This window comes from Mobula birostris, chromosome 7, assembly GCF_030028105.1.
Source record: "Mobula birostris isolate sMobBir1 chromosome 7, sMobBir1.hap1, whole genome shotgun sequence".
Taxonomy (NCBI): Eukaryota; Metazoa; Chordata; class Chondrichthyes; order Myliobatiformes; family Myliobatidae; genus Mobula; species Mobula birostris.
In genome coordinates, this window is record NC_092376.1 from 141,654,177 (window position 1) to 141,668,219 (window position 14,043).

The following is a 14,043-nucleotide window of genomic DNA, read 5'->3' on the forward strand; positions in this document are numbered from 1 at the left end:
ATATGAGCATTTGGAAACCCATGGCCTAATTTGGGAGAACCAGCATGGCTTTTTGTGTAGCAGGTCATGCCTTACCAATTTGATTTGAGTTTTTTGACGAGGTGACGTGAAAGATTGATGCTTGTGGGGCAGTGGATATTCCCTACATGGATTTTAGTAAGGCATTTGATAAAGTCCCTTATGGAAGGCTAATCCAGAAGATTAAGGTGCATGGGTCCATGGTGAGTTGGCGGTTTGGATTCAGAACTGGCTTTTGCATAGAGAACATATAAGTTAGTGATTGAGGACTTATTCAAGCTGGAGATATGTAATCAGTAGAGTTCCACAAGGACCTGCACTGGGACCTCTGCTGTTTGTGAAGTATATAATTGAACTGAATGAAAATGCAGATGGGTGGGTTAGTAAATTTGTGGATGATGCCAAGATTGGTGAAGCTGTGGATAATAATGTAGAAGACTGGTAAAGAATACAGCACTGTATAGATCAGTTGCTAATATGAGCTGAGAAATGGTAGAAGGAGTTTAACCCAGATAAATGTGAAGTGTTGCACCTTGGTAGGGCAAATGTAAGTAGGCAGTACGTACACTATTAAGGGGAAGATCCTTAACAGTGTTGCAGAGCAGATAGATCTTGGTATCCAAGTTCATAGCTCCTTGAGGGTGGCCACACAGGTCAGTAAGGTGGTTAAGAGGCTTATAGAATGCTTCTATTTGTTGAGGCATTGAGTTCAAAAGACAAGAGGTTGTGCTGCAACTTTATAAAGTTCTGGTTAGGCCACATCTGGAGTATTGCTTACAGTTCTGGTCATCCCTCTATAGGAATGATGTTGAGGCTTTGGAGAGGATGCAAAAGAGGTTTACGAGGATGCTGTCTGGTTTAGAGGGCATGTGCTATCACGAGAGGCTGGATAAACGGGTTGTTTTCTCTCAAGCGCTGGAGGCTGAGGGGAGATCTGGAGGAGGTTTACAAGATTATGAGAGGCATAGATAGAATGGACAGAGAGTATCTGTCTCCCAAGGTTGAAATGTCTAGTACCAGAGTGCATGTGTTGAAGGTGAGAGGGGGTGTGAGGGATAAGTTTGTTGCCCTGAGTCATGCATGTCTGGAATTCACTGCCTGACGTGAATGCGAATACATTAAACCCTCCCCAACAGCTCTAGCAAACTGCCCACAAGGATGTTGGTTCCCTTCAGGTTCAGGTGAAACCCGTCCTTTTTCTATAGATCATACCTTCCCAAGACGAGATCCCAAAATCCAGAAATCTGAAGCCCTGCGCCTGCACCAGTTCTTCAGCCACGCATCATTCTAACCATGGACTTTTTACTCTCCTCCCATCTGGTAGGTGCTACAGGAGCCTCCTCTCCCACACCAGCAGGCTCAGGAAGAGCTTCTTCCCTGAGGCTGTGACCCTGCTAAACCGTATTGCACCCATATTGTACCGTCTCAGTACTTTTATATTTGTGTGCTGTAGCACTTCTTGTTCGCAGTAATTTTGTAAATAATATTCTTTTGCACTTCTGGTCAGATGCTAATTGCATTTCATGGGCTTTGTATCTGTACTCGGCACAATGACAATAAAGTTGAATCTAATCTAATCTAATCTGCTAAATCATCCTGTTCTTGCCCTCACTTGTGTGTGGTACATGCAGTAATCCAAAGATTACTACCCTGCAGTTTAGGAGTTTAAAGTGATTTGGTTTGTTTCACAACACTAGGATGATCTGATCAGTAAGCTTATAATTTTTTTTATGAACACATTGTTGTAATCCCATTCTTAAGGTTATTTAACAGTTTAAATTTAATAGTGGCTTCTTACTATGTTTACCCCCAGGGTCATGTAAAAGTTGTGCAGTATTTGGTAAAGGAAGTGAATCAATTTCCATCTGATATTGAGTGCATGAGATACATAGCAACAATAACTGACAAGGTGAGTGCATTCCTACTGCAAGAGAGTCGAGTGTGTACAAGTGGATTTTTGTCTCTAGATTTCAATTTAATGTTGATTTGGGCACATTATTTCTCCAGAATCTCCGCAGTCATTAGCATGAATGATGGTGCTGTTATTCCTAAGCTGAATAATTGACTTTTGTTCCATTTTTATTCTAGCATCATCAATGGTAGTTTGTAATTTATATAATATGTGAAGCTGCCCAAAGAGGATCTTTCACTCTTCCTCCTCTATGCATTCTATTTTCCTAGGTTCAGCTTTCACATTTATCCTGATACATGCACAATTTCCCTGAACCAGTGTTTTTATAGTTTGCATTTCGTGATGAAGAGCTTCCACCCGAGTTGGGAAGACAGAAGCTACCACCATATGTCTATGACAAAACCAAATACTTTCACCCTGGTACATTCTTTACAAACCCTTTACAATTTGACCCTAAACTCGGCTCTTGAATCCATGTCCTCTTTATCAGAAAAACTGCCTGCTTACTTTTTATATTTTATCTGCTGGGTTATCTGCAACTGAAGCTGTCAGAGTAGGCGGGCATGCTTTCTACCTTTTTGTTCATGTGGACTCTTAGTGAAGATGACAGGGCTGCCACCTTGACAGTCATTGGCTAGATGCTGTTGAACCCCATTGCAAATTAAAGAAAACAAAACATTGAGAGTCTGAAGTATGTGTGTAGGTATCAGTATACACACACAATCTGAACTGAGATTGTAATGTCTGAGAACAAAATGCATCTGTGAGAGAGCAGAAGATAGATTTTTGGGTATCTTGGCAGATGTTACAAATGCACTGATATTTTGATGTCATAACTGAAATGGAACCAAACGCACACAATTCTACTGAGCTTGACAATAGAAATACATTAGAGAATGCTGTGATTATCCATGTTAAAGACTGCAGAGTAATGTGTTGAAGTCAAAAAGATTTTATGTACCCATGAATGTATCCAAGACGTGCTTGCCTAATCCTGCAAACCTGCTGACCTACATTTGCTTTGTACTGGAATTATTCTTTTAAATCTTCTGCCTTCCTTTGCCCTTTAATAATTGCTTTGAAACTTTACATCACCCCTCTTGTTGATTAAGCAATACAAATTATAGTAAGATGCTGGTGTGTAATTTAAGGCACACTGTTGGAATGAAGATGAGAGTAAGTTCAGTTGATGATATCTGTTCCTACAAAGAATCTCATTGAACATTTTTCCAGTGCAAGACTATGCTTTGTAGATAAATGAATGTCAAGAGATTTTCAACCTTCTTCATTTTCCATCTATTGTATAATCTACACGTGCAGCTACTCAATCTTAAGCTTTAAAAGCTGTTAAACTGATTACTATTGTTGTAGGAGCTGCTTAAGAAATGCCACCAATGCATGGAAACAATAGTTAAAGCAAAGGACCAGCAAGCTGCTGAAGCAAACAAGAATGCAAGCATTCTGCTGAAGGAGCTAGACCTGGAGAAGGTGGGAGATCATTCTGAATAATTGTGATAGATGTCTAAAAATTTTACCATGGTGCCTATTTTAAACTTGTGAATTTAAATATTGCTGGGCCATCATTGTCCTGGGTTAATTTATTTAAAGTTAGTAGATTATCCTCCTTGTTGCATTTTGGTAAAGTCAAGCCATTATTTCCTCATGTAATTTTCTTCATGCCTTATATACATGCTTCTGTATCCACATGGTATCTTGGTTTAAAATTGATTTGAAAATTTCAATGTGCCCCCACAGATAATTTCCTTCTTGCAACAGCTTTTGAAAATGATTGATCCTATTTGTTTTATTGATTGATTCAAATGTTAATATCATTATAGTCAAGAGAAGAAAGCCGAAAATTAGCTCTTGCTGCAAAAAGGGAAAAACGAAAGGAAAAAAGGAAGAAGAAGAAAGAAGAACAAAAGCGGAAGCAGGAAGAAGAAGAGGCCAGAGTTAAGGAGAGTTCAGAAAAACAGCAAACTCCTGAAAAGGATAGATTTGAAGGCAAGTTATTTTGATAAATATGTGTAAGGGAAATATTTGTTCAGCCTTTTGATTTAAAGATTGAACTGACCTGTTCCCGATTTCTTCACAGATGAAGAAGTTGTGCCTATTGAACCACCCAGTGCAACTACAACTACAACCATTGGTATTTCTGCAACTTCAGCCACCTTTACTAGTGCTTATGGGAAAAAGAGAGCTAATGTAGTAACAACACCAAGTACTAACAGGAAGAACAAGAAAAACAAAACTAAGGATTCCTCTCAGAGTGTGCAAATAATTCTAGAAGATCAGCACATGTCTATAGCCCAACAGAAGGCAGATAAAAATAAAATAAATGGAGAACCGAGAGGTGGTGGTGCAGGAGGGAACAGTGATTCTGATAACGTTGACAGTACAGACTGCAATAGTGAGTGCAGTAGTGGTGGTAAAAGCCAAGAGCTCAATGTAATTGCTGATTTCCACAACTTCAGTGAGCAGAAGTTATATCCTACAAGAAGTGAAAAGCCTAACGCTTCCTTCTCAGAAACCCCAAATCATGCAAGGTGAGATAAATATTGGATGTTGACATTGGTTCATTCTCAAAATAGTAGCATTACTTTTGGCATTTTCTCCTTTTTGTGAAATGTTTTATTTCTAGATTGCATGATGGCGCCAGTGAAATGAATTCCAACTCCTTATCTACAACTCACAAGTCCGCTTCACTGCCATTGTCCTCCCCGAATGGAAAGATAAATTTAACAAGTCCAAAGCGAGGTCAAAAGAGGGAAGATGGCTGGAAGGAAGTTGTACGAAGGTAACTATAAATCATTAATTATATCTATATGTAAATATGCTTGTAAGATTAAAATCTTGCTTTCCTTTCCATTGAAGTGACACTCAGAGGAACTAAGTTTGCTTAATTCTTCTGACATTGGTGTGTTTTGGTCAAAATGTAATATTTTTGTTTGAGAATGTGGCATTTAATCCATTGTTTTTTGAAATTTGAAAATAATCAACCAAAACCAATTCTTCTCACTAGTCAGACCTTTACTGATATCCCTGGGGAAATAAGTGCAACATTAGCCTCGTCAGTTTTTATTCCGGTAAACAGAATTCTGTGCTAAATAGTCAACAAGTATTGAAAAAAAAACTTCATAAGAGGAGTAATGTATCTATTATTCAGTCATCTTCTACTTAGCTTTATTGAGATGGAATTGGAAATGTATTTCTCTGAAAAATTTTGATGTCTAAACAGCCTTACTTACAGTTGGGGGGTGGGGGAGGGAAAGAAGAATGAATGCCTTTGAATGAATTAGGATATTAACCTAGCCTGTGCATAGCATAAAAAACAAGCAAGATGTTATTTAAGGAACATGTGGAGGGAAATTGCGGAAAATTGCACAGAAATAGGCTTGCTGTATCAATAGGTTACAATAGGTACATTTAATATCAGAGAAATGTGTACAATATACATCCTGAAATTCTTTTCTTTGCAAACATCCACAAAAACAGAGGCGTGCCCCAAAGAATGAATGACAGTTAAATGTCAGAACCCAAAAGCGCTCCCCCCTCCCCTGCACAGCCAGCGGCAAGCCCACTGCTTCCAGTCTTGTTCTCCCGCAACGCATCAGTCGGCGGCACAGCCTTGAATCAGCCCGCCACCAGAGCATGAAAATCCGGCACCCTGAAGGTACACTAGTCTTCTAGGCCGTGTCCTTGGGTTATGGAAAAGTGGCCAGTTGTGAGGTCCTGAGAGCGGGTCCCATTGCCACAAAGAACCAAAATCAGGGTGTAACTCTAGGTCATGGTCTTCAAAAGAACCTTGAAAGGAAAAAAAAAACATATCAAAGATAGAAATAAAGCTGTTTCCGAAGATGCAAGCAAAGGAGTTCCGTTTTGCACCATCATCACTAAGCTCCACGCTCTTTTTGCCCTCATATTGGGGCATTTTATCTGGAGGTTCAATGGAACTGCCATGGTGCTTCGGGCTTCGATAGGGTGGATATTGTTAAACATATTTAGGAATGTTTCCTCAGACGATATGTACCAGGCCCTACTTGGGAAAGTGTAAAGCTTGACACACTGTATTGCAGAAAGTGACTGAGGTGTCAGCAGAAAGCACTTTGGAACCAGCAGCCATAGTTCATTAGTTTTAAAATAGTTTTGGAAAGAGACGTATATGGCATCACAGTTAGATAGGTGGGCAAAGGGATATTTAACAAATGGGAGGTTTTTAAAAATGAAACAACAAGTTCAAGGCCTGCATGTTCTTTTAGATTGATGATTACTAAGGAGTTACTAGACCCCCACCTTTACTCTCTGTATACCCATGACTGTGTTGCCACCCACAGCTCCAATCTGCTAATTAAATTCGCTTATGACATTACACTGATTGGCCTAATCTCAAATAATAATGAGGCAGCCTACAGATAAGAAGTCATTACCCTGACACAGTGGTGTCAAGAAAACAACCTCTCCCTCAATGTCACAAAAACAAAGGAGCTGGTTGTGGACTACAGGAGGAATGGAGACAGGCTAATTCCTATAGACATCAATGGATCTGGGGTTGAGAGGGTGAACAGCTTTAAGTTCTTTGGCATAAACATAACTGGGGATCTCACATGATCTGTTCATACCGCCTGTGTGGTGAAATAGGCACAATAGCGCCTCTTTCACCTCAGACGGTTGAAGAAGTTTTGTATGGGCCCCCGAATCCTTAAGAACTTTCAATAGGGGCACAATTGAGAGCATCCTGACTGGCTGCATCACTGCGTGGTATGGGAACTGTACCTCCCTTAATTACAGGACTCTGCAGAGTGTGGTGCAGAGAGCCCAGCGCATCTGTAGTTGTGAATTTCCCACTATTCAGGACATAATACAAAGACAGATGTGTAAAAAGAGTATGAAGGATCACTGGGGACCCGAGTCACCCCAACCACAAACTGTTCCAGCTGCTACCATCCAGGAAACGGTACCGCAGTGTAAAAGCCAGGACCAACGCTGTATTTCTGTGTTACATTGACTGTCCTGTTGTACATACTATTTATTATAAATTACTCTAAATTGCACATTGTACAGTTAGATTGAGACATAACGAAAAGATTTTTACTCATGTATATGAAGGGTGTAAGCAATAGAAGTAGAGTTAAGTTAAGGCTAACAGGTGCAGGGAACCTTTGATGATGAGGGATGTTGAGGCTCTGTGGGAAGGGAAATCAGGAGGCATGTGGATCCCTGGAGGATTATAGGGGATGTTGGAATATACTCAAGAAGGAAATCAGAAGGGTACAAAGAGGGTGTGAGTTTTGGCCGAGGAGATCAAGGAGAATCTAAAGAGATGTCTTAATTATATTAAGGGGAAAGAGTAACTGGAGCAAGAGCAATGAGAGTTCTTGATTTAACCATTCCTTGATTTTAAAAAAAAAATGGCATGTATTTGTGTGAAATATTTTGTTAAGGTAAATTTTGATGTTTAAAAGATTGGGTGCAATATATTTTTGGTATTTCAGTAAAGTTTGTAGAGTGGTATGCCATTTACATTAAAGCAAAAACAATGTTTTTGTAGTTTTACCTCAAAAATACATTTTACAACATTCATAAATTGAGGAATGACTATTGAAAGTAGATTTTTGCATTCTGCAATCCAATTATGTAAATGTCTATTGAATGCACTTCAGCCCATCTAGTCCATGCTGAACTGTTGTTCTGCCTAGTCCCATCGTAGTGTGCCTAGACCATTGCCCTCCCATCCGTGTACTTATCCAAATTTCTCTTAAATGCTGCAGTCTAACTCGCATCAACCTCTTCCCCTTGCAGCTTGATACACACATGCTTCACCCTTGAAGTGATCATGTCCCCCGCCCACTTCAGGTTTCTCTTAAATATTTCACCTTTCACCCTTAACTTAGGTCCTCTATTTCTAATCTCACTCAACCTCAGTGGGAAAAACCTGCTGGCATTTACCTCTCATAATTTTGTATACATCTATCAAATCTCCCCTCATTCTCTGATGTAAGGTGGTTCAATCAAAACTATTGCAACAATTCCTTAAACATGGTTGAAATTTGCAATTAAAACTTAATTTGACAAGGTTGTTAGATTTTTGAAAATTCAACTTTCCATAATCCCATAAAGGGAGCAAAGAATTTCTTTCCATATGGAACAAATAAATACTGGAACGCGCAGTATAATTTTGACATCCCTGCCATGTAATCAGATTTGTTGATGGGCTACTGTTTTTAGCTAAAATTAAAGTTATTGGAAGCCAGTATGTTTTTGAAAGGTTTTTTTTGCCTGCAGTTATATTATGAGATGCTGTCTGATGGCTAAACAATTGCATGGTATTTAGCATATAGGGCAGTTGTGATTTATGTTCACTGCTTGGTCTTTAACCAACTGGTTGTCATTAAAGTTGTTTCAAATTTGTTTCCAATTCCCTGACTTGGGATTAAAACAACATTTTGATTCTGATTACATCAGACGAGAATAATGAGTGACAAAGCTTCTGTACCAAAGTAATTTTCTCATATTCATGAAAGTTTATATGTGAGGAATGCTTACTTGTGATATGTTAACAAAAGCCACATTGCAGCATATAATGTACTTTTTGGGGGAGGGGGTGGGGATTGTATATGAAAATGCAAACTTGAAATGATATATATTGAGAATTTTATGATTTTTATATAGAGTTGCTTTAACCAGGTCAAAGAAATTATCTGTGCCTGCATCGGTTGTATCAAGGATAATGGGAAGAGGGGGATGTAATATAACTGCTATCCAAGATGTTACTGGTGCACACATTGATGTTGACAAGCAAAAAGACAAAAATGGAGAAAGAATGATCACAATAAGGTAATGGATCTTTAACTAAAATTGATGAAAGCTGAAAATAAGATGAGGCTCTTTGCTTGTGGCAATGGTCAAGCTGGTAGAAACCTGCAAAGATGTTATGACATTTAAGTTGATCACTGAAATTCCTTGCTTTGTTTGCTCTTCATGCTCCTAGTCAGCTGGAATGCTTGAAACTCGGTTAAATACACAAACCTCTGATAGAAATTATCTTTGTAGTAAAACTACAAAGGTCTTTAAAAATAGTTTAAATACTTCCATATTTTTCCCCAGTGAGGAATTGTCTGGTCCCCAAATTTATTTTCTTTCACTGTAACCATTAAGCCTTATTTTTCTACTTTGTTTGGAGGCTCATATTTAAGTGATACAAATCTGAACTCTCTGTTCATATATATGTTACTGGGTATTGTGGGCACAGTTGTCCAATAGATGCATGCTTGTACTTCTGCAGGAAGGACTTCTCTAACTCTTAACTCATGCTTTCCTTGAATTCCTGTCTGCTATGTCCCTCAATTATCCCATGTTGAGATTCATCATTCTCATAACACTATGGATAATGAAGTACTTTCTGAAATCAATAATGAGGTTTTAATGGCTTCTATAATTCCTGGATCCATTTCAATTTTGGCTACAAGTGAAACATGTCCTTCCAAATAATTACAGAATTTTGAGGAAATTCATGAGATGTCAATTACAGTTGGAACAAGTATACTTAAAGTTCATAGTTTCAGTCAACTACTCTCAAATTGAATGAACATGTCAGTATTAATTTTGACTTTAATTACATGTAAATTGCTGAAGACAGTAAATCTGGAATTTTTGTATTTGATCACTTAATGTCTTGTACCTGAAATTTGCCCATTGAAGTCCTCTTGTTTTGAAAAGTGTGCTTTCTTCAAATAGAATTCTGTTTAATAAGTTGTCTTAAGTTTCTTTCAAACAGTTTTAGCTGAAGTGGTGGTGGGGAGGTATATAGGAATTGATTGCATGGTAGACAGTTTGGATCTGAAAACTAATTATGGAATCAATTTTTCCAGATATGAAAGAAATAACCAGATTAATTCACAAAAATCAAGATTGATGACTTAATGTAGTGATTATTATTTGATAGCAAATGTTGATTATTTTTCCCCCTGGACAAACATTTAGGCCTCCTTTAAATTGATTCCATTGCATAAAATGATATTTCGGTACTTCTGTCATTAATTACTACTTTGGAATCTGGAAAATTTATTTTATCCAGATCCGTAAGTTGTCATATTATAAAATAATTGAGATCACAAAAGCCTACACCTTTTCTTTTTATTGTCAGCATCATACTCAATAAATCTCAGATCTAAAGGCCATTAAATATTGGTATTTTGTTTAAGGGGCATTCATAGTGAGTTCATTAGGCCGTCATTGATTTTCATTTGATTTAGAATGAAATACAAAGAATAGGGATGGTGCTCCATTATCCAGGAAGGTCAGGCTTATCCAACTTGTGTCCCAACAACATTTTTCCTGTTCTTTCTTGATACCCTGTGACTTCTGTGCTCTCAAAACATCCATTGTCCTGCCTTGAATATGTTTGGTAACTACCCCCATAGCTCATTGGATTAAAGAATTATGAAGATTCATGGCCTTTTGGATAGCCTGCTGCTTGTTTTCCATATTGTACTGGTTGGTGTAGCATGTGGGCAGCCAGGATACAAAATCTTTGGTCAACCTTGATCAGTGGATTCTCTGACATTTTTCAGAGATGAAATTCCTCCTTATTTCCTCTTAAATGATATTACCCTAATTTTATTTGCCAACCTACCCTCTCACGTAAACCATCTATATCCCTTTGTACCATCTGCATCACAATTTGCAAACCACTTTGTATCATCAGCATATGTGACATTTGCACTAAATTCCTTCATCCACATTAGTTATGTAAACCATAAATATTTAGGTTTTAACACTAATCTGTTTGCCCATTAGTTATGTTTTGACAGACTAGAAATGACTCCTTAATTCCAATTAATTTGCATTAACCCCAACCATGTTCACTCTAATCCAATACAGGAAACTTTTACATGGCATATTGAATGCCTTCTGGAACATCAAGAGCTCCACGTATTCCAGTATTTTCCAATTACTGGTCAGACTAACTGGCCAATAGTTTCCTGTTTTTTTTCCCTTTTTTCTTTCTTAACCAATGAATTGGGTCAGTATTCAGAGTCTTATTTAGCTGCAAACAAAATATCAAAGGAATCTCAAACAAACTCTCTTATGATGAGATTTAATTTTTACTTTTTACAGAGGAGGTACAGAATCAACGAGACATGCAGTGCAGCTGATTAATGCATTAATTCAGGATCCTGCAAAGGAACTCGAGGATTTGATTCCCCGGAATCATATCAAAAGTGTCATGGCCAACACAAGAATGGGGTCTACAGCTGCCACCAGTACAGCTAGCACTACAACTGCAGGAAACAGAATAACAGTTTCAATGATGTCGTCATCTTCAACATCTTCTCTGGCTACACCATCATCCACATCATTACAATCCATTAACAAATCTGGTAAAAATATCGTATCAAACAACATGCGTCCTACATTTTCAGTCTCACTTCCTTTGGCATATTCACATCCACAGTTAGCACATGCTTTGCTTGCTGCACAAACCATCCAGCAGATTCGGCACCCACGATTACCCATGGCACATTTTGGAGGAACCTTCTCTCCATCGCCAAATACTTGGGGTCCATTCCCAGTAAGACCTGTAAGTCCTGGAAGTGCCAATAGTTCACCGAAACATAATACGGCTCGTCTCACAAACCAAGCTGGCAATGCTGCTCATGCTGAGAGTGGAAGTTCAGCTTCAATCAACTCACCTTCTGTGGCTGTGAGTTCTCCAACTTTCACTACCCAGTCTCTGTGTGTAACAAGCAGTCCAACTCCATCGGCTAGAAAACAACTTTTCACCTCGGTCAATAAAACTAACACCATGATAACTGTAACTTCAGCTGTGACGAGCAGTTCTTGTCCACTGCCTACAAGTTCAACTGTATCAGTGAGCAATGGGCAACCGCCTACTCCGCCGCCGCCGCCACCACCACCACTTGCTCCACAGCCTTCTCAACAGTCCATATCGTTGACTAAGAATGAATCATTTGCCACTTCCACGTCAAAGGAAGAGGTGACCACCGCAGACCAACCAGCAGGGAGCCAATGCGCACTTTCAAATGTCTGCAGCAGCTCTTCAATCAGCAGTAGTTCTGGAGCTATAGGAATACAACCAACCTCATCACTTCCCAGCATTCTGCCACAAATTCCAAGCCGTAGCTCCTCAGATATTCGACCCACTTTGCCGAAGCCTTATATTTCAAATCCAGATCCTGGATTAGTGGTCCCAAGCAGTCTAGCATCTACTCGCCCTGTGACTATGTCAGCTTGCCCTAATGTTCAGACCAACAACACTTTACCTCAGTTAGCTGCAGTCTCTCCTCAAGTATCTCACAGAATTCAACCTGGTGCTCCTTTCTATCCCCTGGTTCAGCAAGAGCCACAATCGGTTTTTGTCCCAAACCCAGTTCCGATGGTTTCTACTCAAGATCCAATGAAGCAGCATGGTGTACCTTCTATGCAGCTTTCATCTGCACTTGGCATGCTGAATGTTTCGCAGATTCATGCAAACCCAGGAAGCAAATCCTTACCCCCAAATTTTGGCTCAGCAGCACTCTTCAGCCCTTTCAACAGTTTCTTTGACAATACCCAGATGTCAGCAAATCACGTATGGGGAAGTTGTCCACTGCCTTCACGGCCAACTCAAGATCCAACATTCAGTGGACATTCTAACTACATGAGCAGTTCTGTTCTTGGACAGTTAGATGGAGTGCTTCCCCATGATAATTCCAAGGCTCCTGGTTTCAGGCCACCTTCGCAAAGAGTGACTTCAAGCCCAACAGGTGAGATGAACAAATTATATACCTATATATTATCTCTTTTATCCTTGTTTTGAGGATACTTACTTAAAACTTTTATGAACTCCATTATCTAACAATTGTAATATTGTGATGTTTAGCCAATTAGTTTCCAACACTGTAACTAGGTTGTATTTGCTTTACAACCTCACCACCTTTGAACGTCTTGTACCATAAATTCAATGATAAGATAGGATCATCGAGGGCTAATTCCCCACGCTACACCAGTAACCCTCATGGAAATAGACCTGTTTACATTTTGTGTGATTCTTAATATCTTGCTCAGGAAAGGATAATCCCAATAATTGAAGAATTGATCAGTGATAGTGCTGGTGACAAGAACCCGGCAGATGGTCTGTTGATTGTAGTCTTTGATAACTTGCTATTATTAAACAATATCAAAACTGGACCATTAGTTGCAAAGTTCATTAATTTATCACTTTCCTCGCAAAAGTTGACTATCAGTGTGAGGATGGAGCAGAAGGTTAAGGGGACACTGAAATGCTTTATAGTAATACATACTGAAATTCAGCATCAATTCAGTAACTAAAATTTAAATGAATTTTATTTTGCTGCTCATGAAACATGCTTCACTTTTGGTAATGCTTTTGCAATCACTCATGGTTGCAGGGTTGTGTGTGTGTGTGTGTAGAAGTGGATGGTACTGTGGTGTGAGGGAAAATGTAAAAAGTAATAGGACATTCAAATATAAATGTGTGGTTTTGAAAAGGGTTTTAATTGCTTGGATTCATTCAATATTAGACAAACTGAAAATATCCCGAATACATTTATACATGGAAAATAACTTGGAAACTCCCTGGCTTAAAATTCTGACCCCTCAACCTTTTGAAGGAATACCATACAAATTCATCAGAAAGCTTCCTGGGTTTAACATTTGCCAACTACCATTTCAGTATTTGAAAGGCAAAACAACCAAGGTTAACCATTGGTACATAACAGTAATGTGGGTGAAGAATTATTACACTTCCTTCCTTCAAGCCTTCCTTCAGTGGCATCAGGTCCATTCACTAATGGGGGCTGGAGTATAGTCAGACTTTCAGACTTGCTGGTGTACCTCAGCCTGGAATCTCTAGTGACTCTTTGTGGTTTCTGTATCAACCTAGAATGAATGATTTAGGACAGTATTCTCCCAGTTGTCAGTGGGAGTGCTAAGTTTTCTTGGGACTTGCGTGACCATGTTATCTTATTGTAGCTTGGCCTACATCTGGGCAATGTCTGGTTTTTAAGTTGGCTATAGTTAGAGCTTGATATTTCTAATAAGAGAAGGTTACTTAAACTCAGTTTGTAATCTGTTGACTTTCGAATGCTGAG

At 38.9% G+C, this 14,043-nt stretch overlaps 1 protein-coding gene across 8 annotated transcripts in view; it reads left to right on the forward strand.

Moving 5' to 3' along the window:
- The window catches only part of ankhd1 (ankyrin repeat and KH domain containing 1), a 149,363-nt gene that overhangs the window by 117,885 nt on the left and 17,435 nt on the right, over nt 1-14,043 (forward strand). For 5 of the 8 annotated variants that reach the window (XM_072263815.1, XM_072263814.1, XM_072263819.1 and 2 more), the window contains 7 exons: nt 1,832-1,927; nt 3,302-3,418; nt 3,769-3,934; nt 4,026-4,476; nt 4,572-4,727; nt 8,600-8,764; nt 11,048-12,696. In XM_072263815.1, coding sequence (XP_072119916.1) covers nt 1,832-1,927; nt 3,302-3,418; nt 3,769-3,934; nt 4,026-4,476; nt 4,572-4,727; nt 8,600-8,764; nt 11,048-12,696 — 2,800 coding nt within the window. The remainder of the gene's footprint in view (nt 1-1,831; nt 1,928-3,301; nt 3,419-3,768; nt 3,935-4,025; nt 4,477-4,571; nt 4,728-8,599; nt 8,765-11,047; nt 12,697-14,043) is intronic. The other 3 variants (XM_072263817.1, XM_072263816.1, XM_072263821.1) reach the window with 1 other exon arrangement.